The following is a 17328-nucleotide window of genomic DNA, read 5'->3' as shown; positions in this document are numbered from 1 at the left end:
CTGAGAGTGCACCTGTTGAAGCGAGCACAGGCTACACAGGCCGAGACGTCGTGGCCTGGGCCCAGGCAAGGGAGGCAGTAAGAGTGGAAATCCTTATGAGGTATTTGTTTAACCACAAAAAGACAATTGTTAACTTTTTCAGTAATTTCTGACATTGGCTGAGGCAAGAAAAGGTCCCCAACGGGGTACTTAGCTTTTTTGATGACTTCGGTATCGTAGAATACAGGAGCTGACCGACCGGCACTTGCGAACTGCTTCTGCTTCGGGCACCGCGCGGCAAGAAAGACTGGAGAAAATGGCGTCGTCTGATGCTTATGTACTCCAGCCGCTCTGACTTCGGAGAGAAATGCGACATCAGCCGACGTCGGACCCAGACTTTGGAATCCGGCCGACCGAGGGCTGCCTGAGGCAGGACAACCCACATGTTATGACTGCAGTTGCATTCTTAAAGGACATCTGCTTCTGCTTTGGGCACCGCACGGCAAGAAAGACTGATGTAATGGTGTCGGCTGCTTGTTTTATACCCCTGATGACCTGACGTCATGGAAGAAGGGACAGCAATCGACGCAGAACCCAAGACTTTGTTAATCAGGCCGACTGAGGGCAACTTGCCAGCAGATTACTCAAATGTAATGACTGAAACAGTGAAACACGAAGAACATCTGAAAAGGTCGCGTCTGTGGGTCTGTAAGGCAGTCTCTGCACTGCCAGGTGATTGGTCCATCACACTGACGGACAGGCAGGGGAGGGACTCTCAGCTTTACAGACTGCCAGAGGAGGGTAGCAGGACACTACTTCCAAACTGCCAGTAACGCTTTGTGTTTGTTCAACATCTCTATTTTCTTTTCTTAGTAAAGAGCTTGAAGCTCCATTGTGCCTGAGTGAGAATATTTCTTAAACAATCTGGAATTACAGAGCTGACATAAGTATACTTTTCGCAATTTAAATGTTCAGTGTTTAACAGTAGTACACTGCTTTTATTTATTTGCTTAACAGTACTGCACTGCTTTTATTTACTTGCTCGACTGAATTATTTATTTTTCTGTGTCTGCACTTATACATTTGCTGACCTCTGGTTGAATTTTGTTTTTCTCCCACCTTCTCGCCCAATTGCAATTGTGTTCTTAAAGTTGGTGGTTTTTGCAGTTGCCCACCCCTACTGTAAATTTTATCTGGGACACTTCTATCAGTCCTATCTCATTAGATCATTCTACCTAATGCAGAGATCATTTGGGAAGGCCATATCCCTTAGCTCCTTAACCTTGAATTATCTTCTGCTTCTCCTCTCTCCCTTTCTACTTTACTAACAAAACTTTATTCAGCTGCTTTCACTGTATTTGTGTTTCCTCCTCCTACTCTATTCAGCTGCTTTCGGTGCATTTGTGTTTCTTCCTCCTACTCTATTACTTTATCTTGCTTTTTCTGCTACTTGCTCCTTTGTTCTCTAAAGTGTTCAACTGCATCTTTTCTGTTGCATTTATTACTGCTTGTTTAAACTTTAAGTCTTATTCTAAACCTCTTAGTTTTGGTTTAAGTACTTGGGCTTTAGGCCTAACCCTTAGCTCTTCCTGGCCTTTCTACCTCAGATTCTGACAAATATGGATGGACAATTTCCTACAGTTTCTCCTGCCAGTCCGGTTGACATGGGCATCCTGAGACGGTGTAGCAACTGCCTTATGTACATGGACAACCATCTACTACTACCACCTAGGAACACAATTTACAAGAGATGCAATTACATTAGAAACCTAGTGGCTATGCTCTCTCCCTCAAATGCCAGTACATCTGGCACTGAGAAGGCTGTCGACACAATCACTACACCTCAAACACCACCCACACCTATGCAACACACACCCACATATGCGGAGGTCCTCAATAAAAACCTAACCAAACTTAGGAGACCTCAGAGGCAAAAATACACACGATCTCCACAGTCCTCCACACCACATACCTCTCAAAGTCCATACACAATCCACACAACTCTGTCTCACAGCCACTATGGTTTAACCAAGACCCCAACATTAGTCACAGCAGACTCCATTGTGAGGCACACATATGTGCCTCTCACCAGGCTGAATAAGGAGAAAGTCACGGTTAGTTGTCTGTCAGGGGCTAGAGTCGGCCATATCACATACACACTCAAGTTTCTCAACAACAGGTACTGTTATGACTCTGTCATAATCCATGTTGGCATGAATGACTTGAGACGTTCCTCCCTGGACTATATGAAGAGAGACGTGGTTGAACTCACTGAATGTGTGCCCCAGGCAGGTATGTCCCTAGCCTTAAGTAGCATTCTACCATAACCCAGAATGATGCCTCAAGAACAGAAAATGACTAACAATTGGATTAGTTTCTGGTGTCATTCCAGGGGGGTCCAGTACCTGACACCCTGGGAAGATAAGATCGACAGACAATGATGCTTTGCCAGAGACGGCCTTCATCTGTCTCACTTGAGCTTCAGGCTTCTGGCAAGGACTCTTGCCACTCCCCATAGCTTGGTTCAAGAAAAGTGATGAGGTTAAAATGAACATAAAAATTTCAACAAAACGCATATTAAAGGTCATGCTGCTAAACGCTCAGAGCCTAAACATGAAACTGCACTCACTGTAAGCATGCTTAACCCTGGAAAATGCTGACATCTGCCCAGTCACAGAAACCTGGTTCAAAGCTGCGGAGAGCACCCCAGCCTTACCTGGTTACTCATCCTATCATACATTCAGACCCCAAACTGTGGGCAGTAAAGCAAAGGAGGTGGAGTTTCAATATATATTAAAGACATACACACCTCCAGGGTTGTCAAATAGTATGATGCACAGCAGACACTCCATGTAGAGTTAACCACTGACAAGACCGCTATACAAATCACAGCTAGCTATGGGCCCCCAAATCTGAATCAAGATGCCCAATCCACCTATATGGACCTGTGAATCTATAAAGATTCAACCCTTTACCCTGACCCTGGGTGACTAACTACCCAAACAAATTGGAAGAACTACTCATGCCAGAATACACATGCCCAGAGATTCCTCAATCTTGTAATGCCTTGGAACAGCTAGTTTATACCCCCACAACAGGTGATAATATCTTAGACTTGGCATTAACCAACAACTGCAGCATCCTACAGTATCATCATCATCATCCTTAGTAAGATCTGACCATAAAGCGGTCACTTTCGAAGTTAACATCTCCCCCAATCCCCCTCCAGCTAGAGTCAAACAAAAAAACTTCTCCAAAGCTGATTATACCATCCCTGAGGAGGCTGTAATCAGCTTCACAGCCATTTCCCTCTCTCTATGAACTGGCACCAGTATGCAAAACTACACCAAAGCACTATACAAGGATTTATATAGATGCATGGAATCAGGAATACCCGACAGGACTAATCATCTTCCGCACGGAAGGGTAAACCTGCTGGTGGACATCTGCAATAAATAAACTCTATAAAAAGGCAAAAGATTGCTGTCCAAGACCAAGAAGGAGCAGGTGCCCAATTGGAAGCAATCGCTCCTTAGCCTGAACAAGCAAATAAAAGCACTACTGAAATCTTCGAGTCCAAATTGGCCACATTTACTAGAGACAATCATAAAGCCTTCTTCACATATGTTTGCAATCTCAAAGGAAGCACCCAGATCGTTCAGAACTGGTAATCAACACCACCACATACACAAATGCCGTAGATGTAGCAAACTTGTTGGTTGACAGATTCAGCAAAAACTTCACCCCTTGACCCACCAACTTAATAAATCTGAACATCCCCAGTACCTTTCCCCTTATATCTAGGGAACAGGTCATCACTACTCTCTCAAAGGCATAAACATATAGCCTCCATGGGACCCGATAACATCCCAGGCTGCATTCTATATGAACTCGGGCAGGAACTTGCAATAACATTAAGCGCCCTATTCAACCAAAGCCAGAGTACCGGCTTTGTCCTAGCTGAGCGGAGGACAGCCACTGTCACTCCTCTGCACAAAGGTGACACATCCACCGATCCGGGAAATTATGGACCCATAAGCCTAACTAGCCTGATCTGCAAGGTCATGGAATGGATTATCAAGGACCTCATTAACAAGGACACTGGCAACCTCTAAACACGTGATCCCACACAGTTTGGTTTTGTCAAGGGGAGGTCATATCTGTTAAATACAGTCAACGTCTTTGAGACAGTCACCAAAGCCATGAACAAGGTGAAGACTGTGCACACTGCCTACCTTGACCTGGCCAAAGCCTTCAACACTATTCCCCTCAGGCATAATAGATAAATTCTCTCAACTAGGCATCAATCCATATGTTACCAGATGGGTAGTTAACTGGCTCACTGATAGAACCCACCTACTCAAAATAGGGGAAGCCACCTCAAGCAGTAGACTCTTAACGAGTGGTGTATCCCAGGGTTCGGTCTTGAGGCCTCTGTTACTTGGGATATAGTTTTCTGAGGTGCAGGCCAAACCCAGTGGGCTACAGCTGACTAAGTCTGCAGATGACTGCAAACTGGGCACTGTCATCAATTCCCCTAGTGATGTGGACATCATCCAAAAGGGTCTCACCCAAACAAATGACTGGTGCCAGAAACATGGCCTCAAGCTGAATATACCAAAAAATGCATCATCCCCTTTGGGGAGAGGGACGTCCCTACAAAATTATCACATTAATAACATCCTAAGCATGCAATCAGCTAGTAGGGGATTTGGGCACCCAGGTTGATAGTAGCCTGTCATTTGACCATGATGTTGCTTCCGTTGTACAGAAAGCTTTCTACATGGCCCACCTCATAAATAAGGATGTCTCATCCAGGGACAAGGAGGTCATTACATTCCTGCATTCTTCCCTTATTCATTATTCCCTTGCCCATTATGGAGTACGATGTCCCGTTCGGCATGTACCTCGGCAAAGCACAAGCAGCAGCTGGACAGACCACAGAGGTTCCTCACCAGGAGAATCCAGGGCCTCAAAAATCTACCTTACACAGACAGGCTGAAAGCCCTATCCCTCTACTTGGTTTCATACAGACTCCTCAGAGGTGACTTCGGTCTGGCATACAAGGCAATCTCGGACCCCGCCTTGATGGGACTGTGGCATATCCACAAGTCAAGCTCCACTTGTGTAACCCGCACGTGTGGCCTCAACCTGGTCTGTGACATTAATAGGCTTGTTGGCGGGACAGATTTGTGTCTCAGAGACTCCCTCTTTACCCCTTTTTAAGCACAACCTGGATAACAGGACGGGAAACAGTAAATACATCCCTGGGATTCCACCCGTGTCCCTGCTGGATAGGGGCATTCAGTGCAGACTTGTCTAAACATGGGCTAAATTCTTGGCTAGGCTTTTAAGGGTCTCAGGGCCAATAACCTAGTAACTTCCTATGAAAAGCACTAATGAGGTCCTTAGCAAATCCAAGTAAATGTTCTCCATCCACAGAAATAGTGGGGAAAACCTTCCCCGCTTCTGTTTATTTGTTCACTTTTCCCAGAATTTCCCTTGGAAAAATACATGTGCTACCTACAGAGAATCCATTTGGTAGCACGGACATTTCAGAGTCCAAGATCACTTTAGCAGCATTAATGGCCTAGAAGAATTTTGCCTTACATAGGTAAGCACTGATGTTCAACATTAGTCACTGTTGCAGTAGCCTAACTTATATGGCTTCTACCCCCTGTGACCAACCAGCTCTTCAAACCTTAAGGGCACCTTGCACATGCTACAACTATCGGTAGCATAAGTGGAGCTACATATAAAGACAGCTGGAGCCAAAGTTACCTCACAGCGTTTTTGTCACAGAAGAGCACTCCTTTGGCAGGCCTGCTGGAACTTTTAGTCAGCTAGCGATTCTTCAGGAATGGGAAAACAAAGTCTCTTGTCAGGGAAAACCTTCTACTTTATACATTTTGAGGGAAATGTGGGGGGTTTCCACCCAAAATATGTTGTTTTGCTAGGAAATGTCTATTTTACGTTTTCACTGTCATCCATTTTTCAAATGGAAACTTCTGCAATAGTCTCCTTACTAACTTTCACCATATTCATTTATTCTTCCAAAACTTCTGTCAATAACCTTGTCAAGACAGGACAGCAATTGTGATCATTCTTGAAGACATCATCTGTGCACAGCAACTGCATATACTCTCTGCATTTTCCATCAAACCCAAATCCTTTCACAAAACAGTCAATTAGATTCAGAAAGAAGGGCCAGGCAGCACCAAAGTGTTTATATGCCATATATTAAAATAAAGGTAAACAATTACCATAAACCACTGCAATCTGTGAGACAGGAAATTCCTGAAGTACTAACCAAGTCTCTATCTAACTAGAACGGTCCATATAAGTTTATTTACTTATTTATGCTTCCCAGCTTTTTCAAGCAAACATGCAAATGTATGTTAGAACAAGAACACAGGCGATGCAAATACCAGAAGCATCTAACCATCCCACAGAAGTAAAAGTAAAGCTCAATGTACAACAGCAAAATGCAGATGCACTTTTGCTATTCATGCATCTCCAAACAAAACAGAACAAGAAAATACTTACTTTATTCTTGGAATGATATTTGGCTGTGGTTTCAACAGCCTCAAGCGGTACCAGAGACATCTTCCATGAACTTTTCTTAAATTATTCAAACGGATCTGCTCTGTAAAATAATGACAAATGTTAAGCAAGTACCCTTCTAATATGATTATTTTTAAGTCATTCTGTACTTCAGGGGGTGAAAAAATTACTAAGTCCTCAATGCTGTACTGGAAAGACTAAAATACAAGACAATCGTGTCTTAATCACAAAGACCACTCATATTATGGCAAAGGTGTAGGCCTTTTATATTTTATTAACAGAAAGACACTTAAAATCAGCATACTGGGAATGTAAAATATAGCCACCACTACTGAACATGCCCCATGTTCTCTCTTTCTTCATTTAATTTAAACAAAGGTAGGGTTTAGAAGACCCATAATACCACAGGAATGCTGGCCTCCTGTTATTACATGAGCAGAAAAGTTTTAAACGCCACCTTGCTCTTTCAACAAATTTAAAGCAGGCAGCTTCTTCCCACAAAGCATCAGCTGTCAATGCTGAAGCATTCTTCCTAAATAGATTATGGGGTTCTGCAGTTGAAGTTTTATACATTTTGAAGGAAGCTCCGCAACAGACATTTTCACTGACTATGCACAAGATGGCATGTATCCAACTAACAGTGTGGCTTACTGCAACTGAGCGACCAATCCAGGCTGCCATCTGAGGGAAGGACTAAAATGCAGATTCTGCAACCGGGACATCTAGAAATCACTAGTTTGAATGTACAGCAGTTTACATTACATTAAATAAAGTAACAGCCACTTGAGTACTTCTGATACACAGGTGCTGCTTCAACCCACCTTGAGTTTGCCAATTGTTTTTGGCTATCCCTTTCCTCTACTGCAAGGCCTTGGAATTTAACAACTGATCACTCACTCAAGTCTGTCACAAGGGTCAACAACTCCCTCAGTATATAATAAATAAAAATAAATAAATAAAAGCCTTTTTCAGATCCACATATGTTAGATGACACCTCCTCTGTCCATATGCCTTGGTTTCAGACCCTCAGTTTTCCTTGCAGCATCTGGCACACCAATGCTCTCTTCCCCTTAGTGTTGAAATGCATACAACTCCACACACTGCCTACACTCGCTCTCTTTCACCAGATTTGTAAACCTTGTAGCCTTCCTCTGAATGCTTGGCATGTGTTTCACATTCTCTTCCTTGCAAGATCTCATAAAATTTGAGCAAAAGTACTGCATAAGCCACTTTACCCATTCACAAAACAGACTTCAGGAATAACTTCTCCATCTCAAGTTATGTTTCGCAGAACACAGAGCAACGCTTTGCTGGCTGTTCCTGTAGTACTCCCTTCCCTTCTGTCTAATCATCCACTCTTGCTGTAATTCCCCATCTAATTTTAGCCCCCCATCCTGGGTATTCCCAGTGAGAGCAAGAACTGGCCAAGGAAGGCCATCATACAGGCAGTCTCAGCAGTGGTTGGGCCCTCTTCAAAATACTGGCTGGCAGTGAGGGTATATTTGCTTTTTATTATTAAGACCTAACCCCCTTCCCTGTGTACTACAAAAATGAAAAGTTTATAAATAATCTTTCTACTTTAAACTACATTGTAGATGTTCTTACATTCACCACTGCAGTATTCCTTACCAATGGGGATTCCCTGCCATGAAACCCTCCGTCCGAACAGTTTACAAAAGTCTACCATTGCTTTAAGGTACGCTGAACGTCACCTGCACACTCCTTGCATTAAGTAGGGCATAAAGGTGACGTTCAGGCATCCCATCCTCAGAACTTCTTTGCCACCAGTCCGAACACTGTTTTAACCGCTTGTCTGTTGCATATATCAGTTTTTTTTTTTTGTTTTGTTTTTTTAACCACTTTTCTGTTTATTGGCTTTTCTGTGCTTACTCCTGTTTGCTGGAGTCCTCACAGTTGCAAATAAGTACCCATTTGGGTTTTTGGTTACTTTTTCTGTTTTAGTGCTGTTTGGGGTTAATGTCAATCCAGGAAGGGTAAATGCCAGTGTGGGAGACTGATCCCTCATAAAGACCACCACAACAAGTGTCTTTTACCTTGGTGCTGCTCACGACCATATTTCCTGTTCAATTTGTCAGGCATGTCCCCAAAACTCTTCATAGTAGGCTTCCTTCCCTTTCCTTGTACCTTGAGAACCAGCGACTTAAGCTTTTTGCTGCAGGTACTATGGATGGAACTTCTTGCCCAGAGGGTCAGCCATCTGGGAAGAAGGTGCATAACGTAAGACCGGAATCTTCCACTGTCCAGCCTCTGCCGTGAGTTTTTTCCTGAGGTTATTATGCACCTGGAGGCTCACCTGGTTGTTTTGTCACACTTTTCTACTGCATCTGGGTTGGAGGCTGGTGAGGATCTGGCAAGCAGCACATCCGACAAGGCTTTGCAGGCGTCAGTTTTGGGCATTCAGGGGGAACCGCAACTGACCGTTTCCGAAGGGTCCAGTCGGGTTCCGCAGTTTATCTTTAGGGAAGAGGTTCCTACTGCAGTTGTGGAATGCTGTCCTGAGTCTGGGCCTTCTCAGGTTTCCAGAATGGCTGTCCCTTTAAAAAAGATAACAGAAAGCTAACCATGTTTCTTCTGCTCCTAGGGAACCACAAAGTGAGTGGCAGGCCTTTACTGGGGGGTTATTTAGTGCTCTACTGTCGTTGCAGCCTCCTCAAGGGGTTTCAGTTCCTGTTCCTCCTTGGTCCGCCTCTTTCCCTAAAAGGCCCAGAGAACTGCATCCTTCTGTGGTGGATTCTGATGATTACTCCCTTGCTTATTCTGCCAAGATTCCTTCTCCTTTAGATTAAGGGTCTGAGGAGGAGGATTCTAATACTCTAGACAATCCCTCAGAGGAAATTTTCCTTTGGGGAAACTATATCTAGGATGATGGACTTTTATTTTTTTATAGTGGGATTGTGCTCAGGTTTCAGATATCCACAAGAGGTACTATGAGTTACTGCAGATTGAATCTCCTAAACCTGTGGCCATTCCTCCTGCCTTGCCCGCTTTATTGGATGTTTTTTCCGCTACCTCTAAAGCATCGGATTCTCTGTCCCCTGCTCCCAGGAACTCTGATAGGAACAATCCTCAAGCACCATATAAAACCTTTTTAACTGTCCTGCTGCTGACCCCTCTGTTGTGTCCGTAGCCTCTGATGAGCCATCTCAATTGCTTCCTTCGAAGTTACTGCCTTCTGACAGACTACAACCATGGATAGGCTGGGTAAAAAAGTTTATACTTAATCTACCCAAGCTTTTAGGGCTATTAATTATCAGACCCATATCTCTAGGTATGCTTTGGCTGTTCCTTCTCATGCCTACCAGGTTCTTTCTGATCTTCCAAACTCGAGGGTAAATCTTCTGCTCTTTCCCTGCTTAGGACTTCCTCTCAGGTAGTTCATTTTTATATCAAATGTAGTTATGATGCTGCAGATGCCTCTTCAAGGGCTGCTACTTCTGATTAAGTTCTGAGGAAATATTCATGGCTTCGGCTTCAACCTTTGCCTGATGATATTAAGGCTAAGTTGCTGGATGCTCCTCTGGATAATACTCTTGTCTGGTGAAGTGGCTGCTAGTTTATTTAAGTCTCTTCAGAACAAGGGAAAGACTTTACAGGAGCTTAAGCACGTCTGTCTCTCCTGTGCCTAAATTTCAATGGAACTACCCTTCCAAGCCAGCCTTTGTTCGTAGGCAGTCTCGCCTGCCTTCAAAAAGTAACAAAAATGGGAGTAGTAAATGGACTCCCCCTGCTAAGGGCACTCAGACTGCATTGGATTCTTAAGCTTTCCTTTCCTGACAAACCTGGTACTGTCTGACTATCCACCCATTCCCAGCCACATTCACCTTTCTCTTCTTGTTTGGCTCCAGATCACCCAGGATTCTTGGGTTTTGTCAATCATTCGCCAAGGGTACTTCATGGTCTGGATTTCCCATCCTCCTTTTACGGGCATTCCTCATTCTCCTTGTGAACATCTTCCTTTCAGTCTCCTTGGGAACATCTTCCTTTTTTCCACAGAAGTTCTTTGGGACCTCTTGTCTCAGGGTACTATTCAAGAAGTGCCCGTGTCCCAAAGGGCGAAAGGGTTTTATTCAAGAATATTTCTAGTGCCAAGAAAAGAAGGTACTTGGAGACCTATTCTAGACCTCTCTCATCGGAACACCTTTCTGAAGGTGCCTTCCTTTTGGATGTTGTCCCTTCAGTCCTTTTTTTTCCTCTCTTGCTACCTCTGGCCTTTCTGGTGTCTCTTGACCTCAAGGATGCTCATCTCCATATTCCGATCCATCCTCGCTTATCTCCATATTCCGATCCATCCTCTCTTCAGGAGACTTTTGGATTTCTCTGTTGCTTCCTGGCATTCTCAACTCTGTGCTTTGCCCTTTGGCCTTTCTACTGCCCCAAGGGTGTTCACAAATGCCTCTCTCCTGTGATTGTCCAAATAAAGATTCGGATCCCTTGAAGCCTGCAAAAGGCAATCTGTAGATTCAGGCATCTTCTCCAGAGGTCCTTTTGCAAAATTTTCATTTTACCATTTCTCTTTTTCAGAGCCAGGGGTTCACAAACTTCAACAAGTCTTCGACTCCTTCTCAGGATCATGTCTTTCTGTGTTGCAGGTTTCAAACAGTGCCAATGCTAGCATCCCTGCCTACTCTCCAAAGGCACTAACTCTCATTTCTTTCAAACTCTTCTTCCCCTGGCCTCTGTTTCAGCCAGGGAGTTTGAGAGCTCAGGGGTTCATGGCTTCGACCATTCCGATGCTTCCTTTGGCCTAACTCCACATGACGAAGCTCCAGTGGTTTCTGAAGTTGGTGTGGCTTCAGCATGCGCATTCTCTAGACTGTCCTAACATCCTTCATGTTTCACTGTTGCAGTCATTACATTTGGGTTATCTGCTTGCAGTAGCCCTCAGTCGGCCTGGGTTATCTGCTTGCAGTAGCCCTCAGTCGGCCTGGGTTATCTGCTTGCAGTAGCCCTCAGTCGGCTTGATTAACAAAGTCTCGAGTCCTGTGTCAGTTGCTGTCCCTTCTTCCATGACGTCAGGTTGTCAGGGGTATAAAACATGCAGCCAACGCCATTACATCAGTCTTTCTTGCCGTGCAGTGCCCGAAGCAGAAGCAGTTCGCAAGTGCCAGTCTGCAGACTCCTAAATTTTCATTTTCGAGTTTCAGAACTGAAGTCTTCAACTAAAGCCAAGTACCCAGTTGAGTAAAAACTTTCTTGCTCCTTACCGATGTCAGTAAAAGTTAACTGCATTACTTGTGGAAAGCAAACACCTCAAAGATTTTCATTCGTACTGTATTCCTTGCCTAGGCCCCGACCATGACGTACCTTGCTGTCGGTTTTGTGCTTTAATTAATAAGCGCACTATCAGTCGTCTGTATATTTTTGCCTCTAAATATTTCGATTCTCGGTTTAATTATCCAGAAATGTCAGTTGGCCATCTGACTACCGGGATTCTGAAAAAACGCAAAGATAAAGACAGAGACAGGCCGCTCAGGTCCAAAACTGACTACGCTTCTCCTAAGCCAGTCGCCAGTTCACCGGTACTCAGTGAGGCACTTTCGCAGCCCGATACTCACTACTTGTGATTCGCAGGCCTCTACTGAGGCCCATTCGGAGTCTAGTATGCTGCGAGATGCTTCAAACAAACCTGCGAATGTCTACCTTGGCTGGGTCCAGAGCCGTGTGCAGGCACCCGGCTTCTGAGGCTGTATTCAGGCCTACAGACTTGCATATTAAACAGTCTACTTCTTCATTTAGGCCTAAATCTAGAACCATGCCTAAAAAAACGACGCCCAGGCCGCATGGTCAGGCCTCTATGCCTAAAAAACAAATAAGAATGGTTGAAGATCTTATAACTCTAATCAGGGGAAGCCAACCTCCCCCTTCCAAGAGACCTAGGACTGAAGTCGTTTATGAATCTTCTGACCAGGATTCTGATTTTTCTGATGATCTGGATATGCCCTTATCTACTTATGAGGATTCTGATGCAGAGGACTGTATTCCCTCTGCTTCTCCCCTCCACAGGATTTTTCTTTTGGTGAAACCTTACATACTCTAAGGGAGCATTTCCACTGGGAAAGCCAGGATTTTTCTGATTCAAATAAGAAGCTTAGGGATTTGTTACTCCTGCCTCAGCATAGGCCTTTAGCTATTCCTCCTGTACTAGACATTTTGATGATGCTTTTTGGCCCCTGATTCTTTGCCTCCTGCTCCTAGAAACCCTGACAGATATTACAGGGTTCCTGATTCACACAAATTCCTTTTTAAAAATCCTATTGCGGATCCAGAGACTACTTCACAGGGACCCAAGGGCATTAAGGCTTCTACTGCCCAAAATCCTACCCCTTCTGATAAAGACTGCAGGACGCTGGATAGATGGGGTAAGAAGGTTTACACTTCTGCACCCTTTGCCATTAGGGCTTTAAACTGCCAGTTTCATATGTTAAAGTATCAGCAACATGTTATTGGATTGCTTAAATAGAAAATGATGTTGATTCCTGACTGTGCGGAAAATAATTACAGGATTTAATGCATTCTGCTGAACAGGTTGGAAAACATACTTTGCAATGTGGTTTTGATTCATTAGAGGCCTCTTGCAGGGCTGCTGTTACTGGATCTGTGCTCAGAAGACATGCTTGGCTTAAGGAGCAATCTTTGCCTGATCATGTTAAAGCTAAATTGTTGGATGCTCCCTTAAATCAGGACTGCCTGTTTGGAAACAAGGCTGAGGAAGTTCTTAAAAAGATGGAAGATAAAGCTGAATCTATGCAAACTGTTAAAGATTTCTTAGAGGTTCAGCCTCCTAGATTTAGTAGGCACTGGCCCTCTATGAATTGGTCCTTTCCAGCCCCTTCCAGGTCTTCTCAAGCCAAACCTAGACACAGCAGAAACTCCAGGTTTCAGTCCCAGGGGACACACAAGACTAAGCAGGGGGGTTTCCGCACCCAAATCAGGGAGTAGTTAAGACTCCCCCATGGAAAACTGCCTCAATGACTTGCTTTTAAAATTTCCCAAGCACTTCCCCAACTGAATGCTCCTTTAGCCAGAAAGATTGGTCTGCAGGCCAAAAACTGAGAACTCATTAGCCAGGACAAATGGGTTTTAAATATAGTGTCCCAAGGATACAGATTTCACTTCCACACCTTACCAACACCAACCGAGTGGCCAGAGGCCCAAAATCAAGTACTCTCTCTCTTGAACATGGGGGCTATTCAGTTGGTACTAGAAGAGGAAAAGGGACAAGGTTTCTATTCGAGACTTTCTGGTAGCCAGAAAAGGAAATACATGGCATCCTATCCTGGACCTTTATAATCTAAATACCTTTCTGGTGATTCTAAAATTCAAGATGCTGACTCTTCACCAGCTGCTTCCTATGCTAGGCAAAGATGCATGGTTGGCAACACTAGACTTTAAAAGAAGCATACCTGCACATCACTATCAGGGAGTCTTGCAGAAGATACCTATGCTTCAAAGCAGGCTACATGCACGTTCAGTTCTCTGCACTGCCCTTTGGCTTATCTGCTTTCACAAAGTGCCTAGCTCCAGTCATTGCATTTTGCAGACAAAGAAATATTAAAATATACCCATACCTGGATAATTGTCTACTTCAGGCAGAAAGCCAGGACATACTTTTGAATCATCTGGCATTTGTTAAAAGGGTACTGACTTCTCCAGGGTACGCCATAAACGAAAAGAAATCACACCTGGTACCCAGTCAACAAATTATATTCCTGGCAGCAAGCTTGAATACAACTTCCCAGATGGCTTTCCTCACGCCAGCAAAACAGATTCTTTTGACAACCTACTTCAAACAAGTGGCCACAAAAACCCAGTTATTGGCAAGGCAAATACTGCAAGCCTTGAGGTTCATGGCCTCCTGCATTCTTCTAATTTCATATGCAAGGCTGCAAATGAGGAAACTGCAATGGTATCTCAAACGTCTATGGTGTCAACATTTACAGGATCTAGAAGCAATGATTCCCATCATACCTTGCCTACGCCTAGAGTTCCTTTCATGGGCAGAGGCCTGCCAAAAAAAACAGGGGACTACCATTCACACTACCCCCTGCCGCCCAAACCTTAACAACAGATGCATCAGACTATTCCCTGGCAGGGAAGTGCATTCACGGCAAATGTAACCAAAGTCAAATGCACCTAAACATAAATCAAAAGGAAATGTTAGCTGTACAGAATGCTCCGACAGCTTTCAAGGACCACATTCTTCCAGGTCAACTAATGGTAAAGACGGACAACACCACGGTCATGTGGTACATAAACAAGCAGAGGGGTACACACTCTTACCCCCTCTGCAGACTAGCCATGGCATTGTGGAACACGGCCTTGAACTACCAAGTGAATCTACAAGCTCAATTCCTGCCAGGAAAATTAAATACACTGGCAGATGGACTAAGCAGAAACCTCATGGACCCACACGAGTGGAAACTGGAACCAAGGATTTTCAACATGTTGACAAGCAAATGGGGGAGCCCAGATATAGACCCGTTTGCCTCCCCCCAGAACCATCAATTGGACAAATTCTGCACAAGGATTCCCCACAAACTAGCTTGGAAAGTGGATGCTCTATCCTTCAGCTGGAAAAACCTATCAGTTTATGCCTTTCCTCCTCTGCCTCTGCTCTCCAAGGTTCTACTAAAGATCAAACAGGACAAGCCAAGGACAATTTTAATTGCACTAGACTGGCCATGCCAACACTGGTACCCCCCTGCTGCACTGGGTGTCATGCTTGGCCCCATGGCACCTGCCTCAGACTCCTTTCCTGTTGTCTCAGCAGGAGAACCAGATTCTGCACCCTCAGCTGCAAATAACTTCGCAGCCTGGTTAATTACCTAATATCTCCTTTACCACCCCTCAGTAAATCAGTGATGGATATTTTAGAAGCTAGGAGGCCTAGTACTAGAAAATCTTATGCTGCAAAATGGAAAAGATTTTGTACCTGGAACCAATCACAGGGGATAAGCGCAACAGTGCCCAATTTACCTCAGATTCTACAACACTTGACTGAGATGCTTCATAAGGGCTTGTCCTTTTCCTCCATCAAAATTCATGCCTCAGCCATTACAGCACAGAGCCTCACCTCTTCTCTCACCCACTGCTCAAGCAGCTCCTCAGAGGGGCCAAAATATTTAAGGCCACCCAGGAGAGCTCCAACTCCAGCCTGGGACCTTAACTTTGTCTTGGAGAAACTCACTCTTCCTTCTTTCCAGCAGCTGCTATTGCAGATTTAAAAATTCCTTTCCAGGAAAACGGCTTTCCTTTTAGCCATCACTTCTGCAAGAAGGGTATCTGAATTACAGGCCCTTATGGCAGTGGAGCCTTTCATCATCTTTCATGCGGACAGGGTGTCTCTCAGAACCAATCCCTCCTTCATGCCCAAGGTGGTATCCAAGTGTGGCTCTTAATCAGCCCATTCATTTGCCTACCTTCTTTCCTAACCCACAGAACAAAGGGGAACGGATACTGCACTCCTTAGATGTGCACAGACAACTTAGATTCTACTTGGACAGGACTAAACCTCAAAGGAAATCTGAGCAACTGCTGGTGGCATTTGCTGCAGGGACAGAGGAGAAAGCTATTTCAAAGCAAACCATTTCAAAATGGATAGGCTACTGCATTCATTTCTGCTATAAACACCATGGAAAACCTATCCCACAGGGCATCAGACCCCATTCAACCAGGGCTGCATCTACCTCTACAGCCTTTCTCAGGTGTGTCCCTACAAGGAACATCCTAGAAGCTGCTACCTGGAGTTCTCTACATATTTTCACCAAGCATTATCATTTGCCAATTTTCTCTAAATCCAGAGCTGGTTTTGCCACTGCAGTCTAGCAGGGCCTTATAGCTGGTCCTAATTCTATTTAAATTCCTCCTCCTAACCTTAGCTTTGGGAACCTACCCAAAATGCAATGACTGCAATAGTGAAACATGAACATAGTACAGTTGTGTACACTTACCATAAATGTAGATGTTCGAGTGTATTCACTGTTGCAGTCCTGGTTACCCTTCCCTCCATCCCCCTTCTTCTTTTGGCTATACCTCTACCCTCACCTAACTATGCTCAAAAAGCTTTTTGGTGTATTTGCCTTTTTGGAAGTATATCCTTGTATTATAGTTTTAATTGCTTCCCATTAGGGGGGCACATGACATCTGGGGCAAGAAAAACTGATGTAATGGCGTCAGCTGCATGTTTCATACCCCTGACGACCTGACGTCATGGAAGAAAGGACGGCAACTGATGCAGGACCCAAGACTTTGTTAATCAGGCGGACTGACGGCTACTGCAAGCAGATAACCCAAATGTAATGACTGCAACAGTGAATACACTCAAACATCTACATTTATGGTAAGTGTATACAACGGTACTTTCCTTTTCTCCTGTGTCTCAAGAACGAACTTCTGTGGTGTATTCAGCAGTTCTCTGAATCCAGGGCTCCCTTTTCAGCCTCTGCTTCCCTCTCAGGATATGTTCAGATGCTGCAGATGTGGGATGGGGAGCAACGTTCGGCTCCCTGAGGGTTCAGGGAGTGTTGTCACCTTGTCAGTGGAAGGAGCACATCAACATTAAAGAGATGAGGGCTCTTATGCTGGGTCTTCAGACATTTCAACCTCCCTTCTCTGCAGGGCCTCTCAAGGTATTCACGGACAATACCACAGCCATGGGGTATATCAACAAACAGGGGGGTACGAGATCTTACAGTCTTTGCTGGCTGGCACTTCTGGTATTGGATCTGGCTATCCAATATCGTGTGACCTTCAGGCAGTTTACAT

At 44.5% G+C, this 17328-nt stretch overlaps 1 protein-coding gene across 1 annotated transcript in view; it reads right to left on the bottom strand.

Annotated features, from left to right (window-relative positions):
- The window catches only part of SEC63 (SEC63 homolog, protein translocation regulator), a 1535741-nt gene that overhangs the window by 1374756 nt on the left and 143657 nt on the right, over positions 1-17328 (bottom strand). Inside the window, exon 2 of the mRNA XM_044065412.1 lies at positions 6526-6625. Within this exon, the coding sequence (XP_043921347.1) occupies positions 6526-6625 (100 nt within the window). The remainder of the gene's footprint in view (positions 1-6525; positions 6626-17328) is intronic.

This window comes from Protopterus annectens, chromosome 1.part0 (assembly GCF_019279795.1).
Source record: "Protopterus annectens isolate FY-2018-M chromosome 1.part0, PAN1.0, whole genome shotgun sequence".
NCBI lineage: Eukaryota > Metazoa > Chordata > Ceratodontiformes > Protopteridae > Protopterus > Protopterus annectens.
This window is presented reverse-complemented; position numbering and strand designations above follow the sequence as displayed.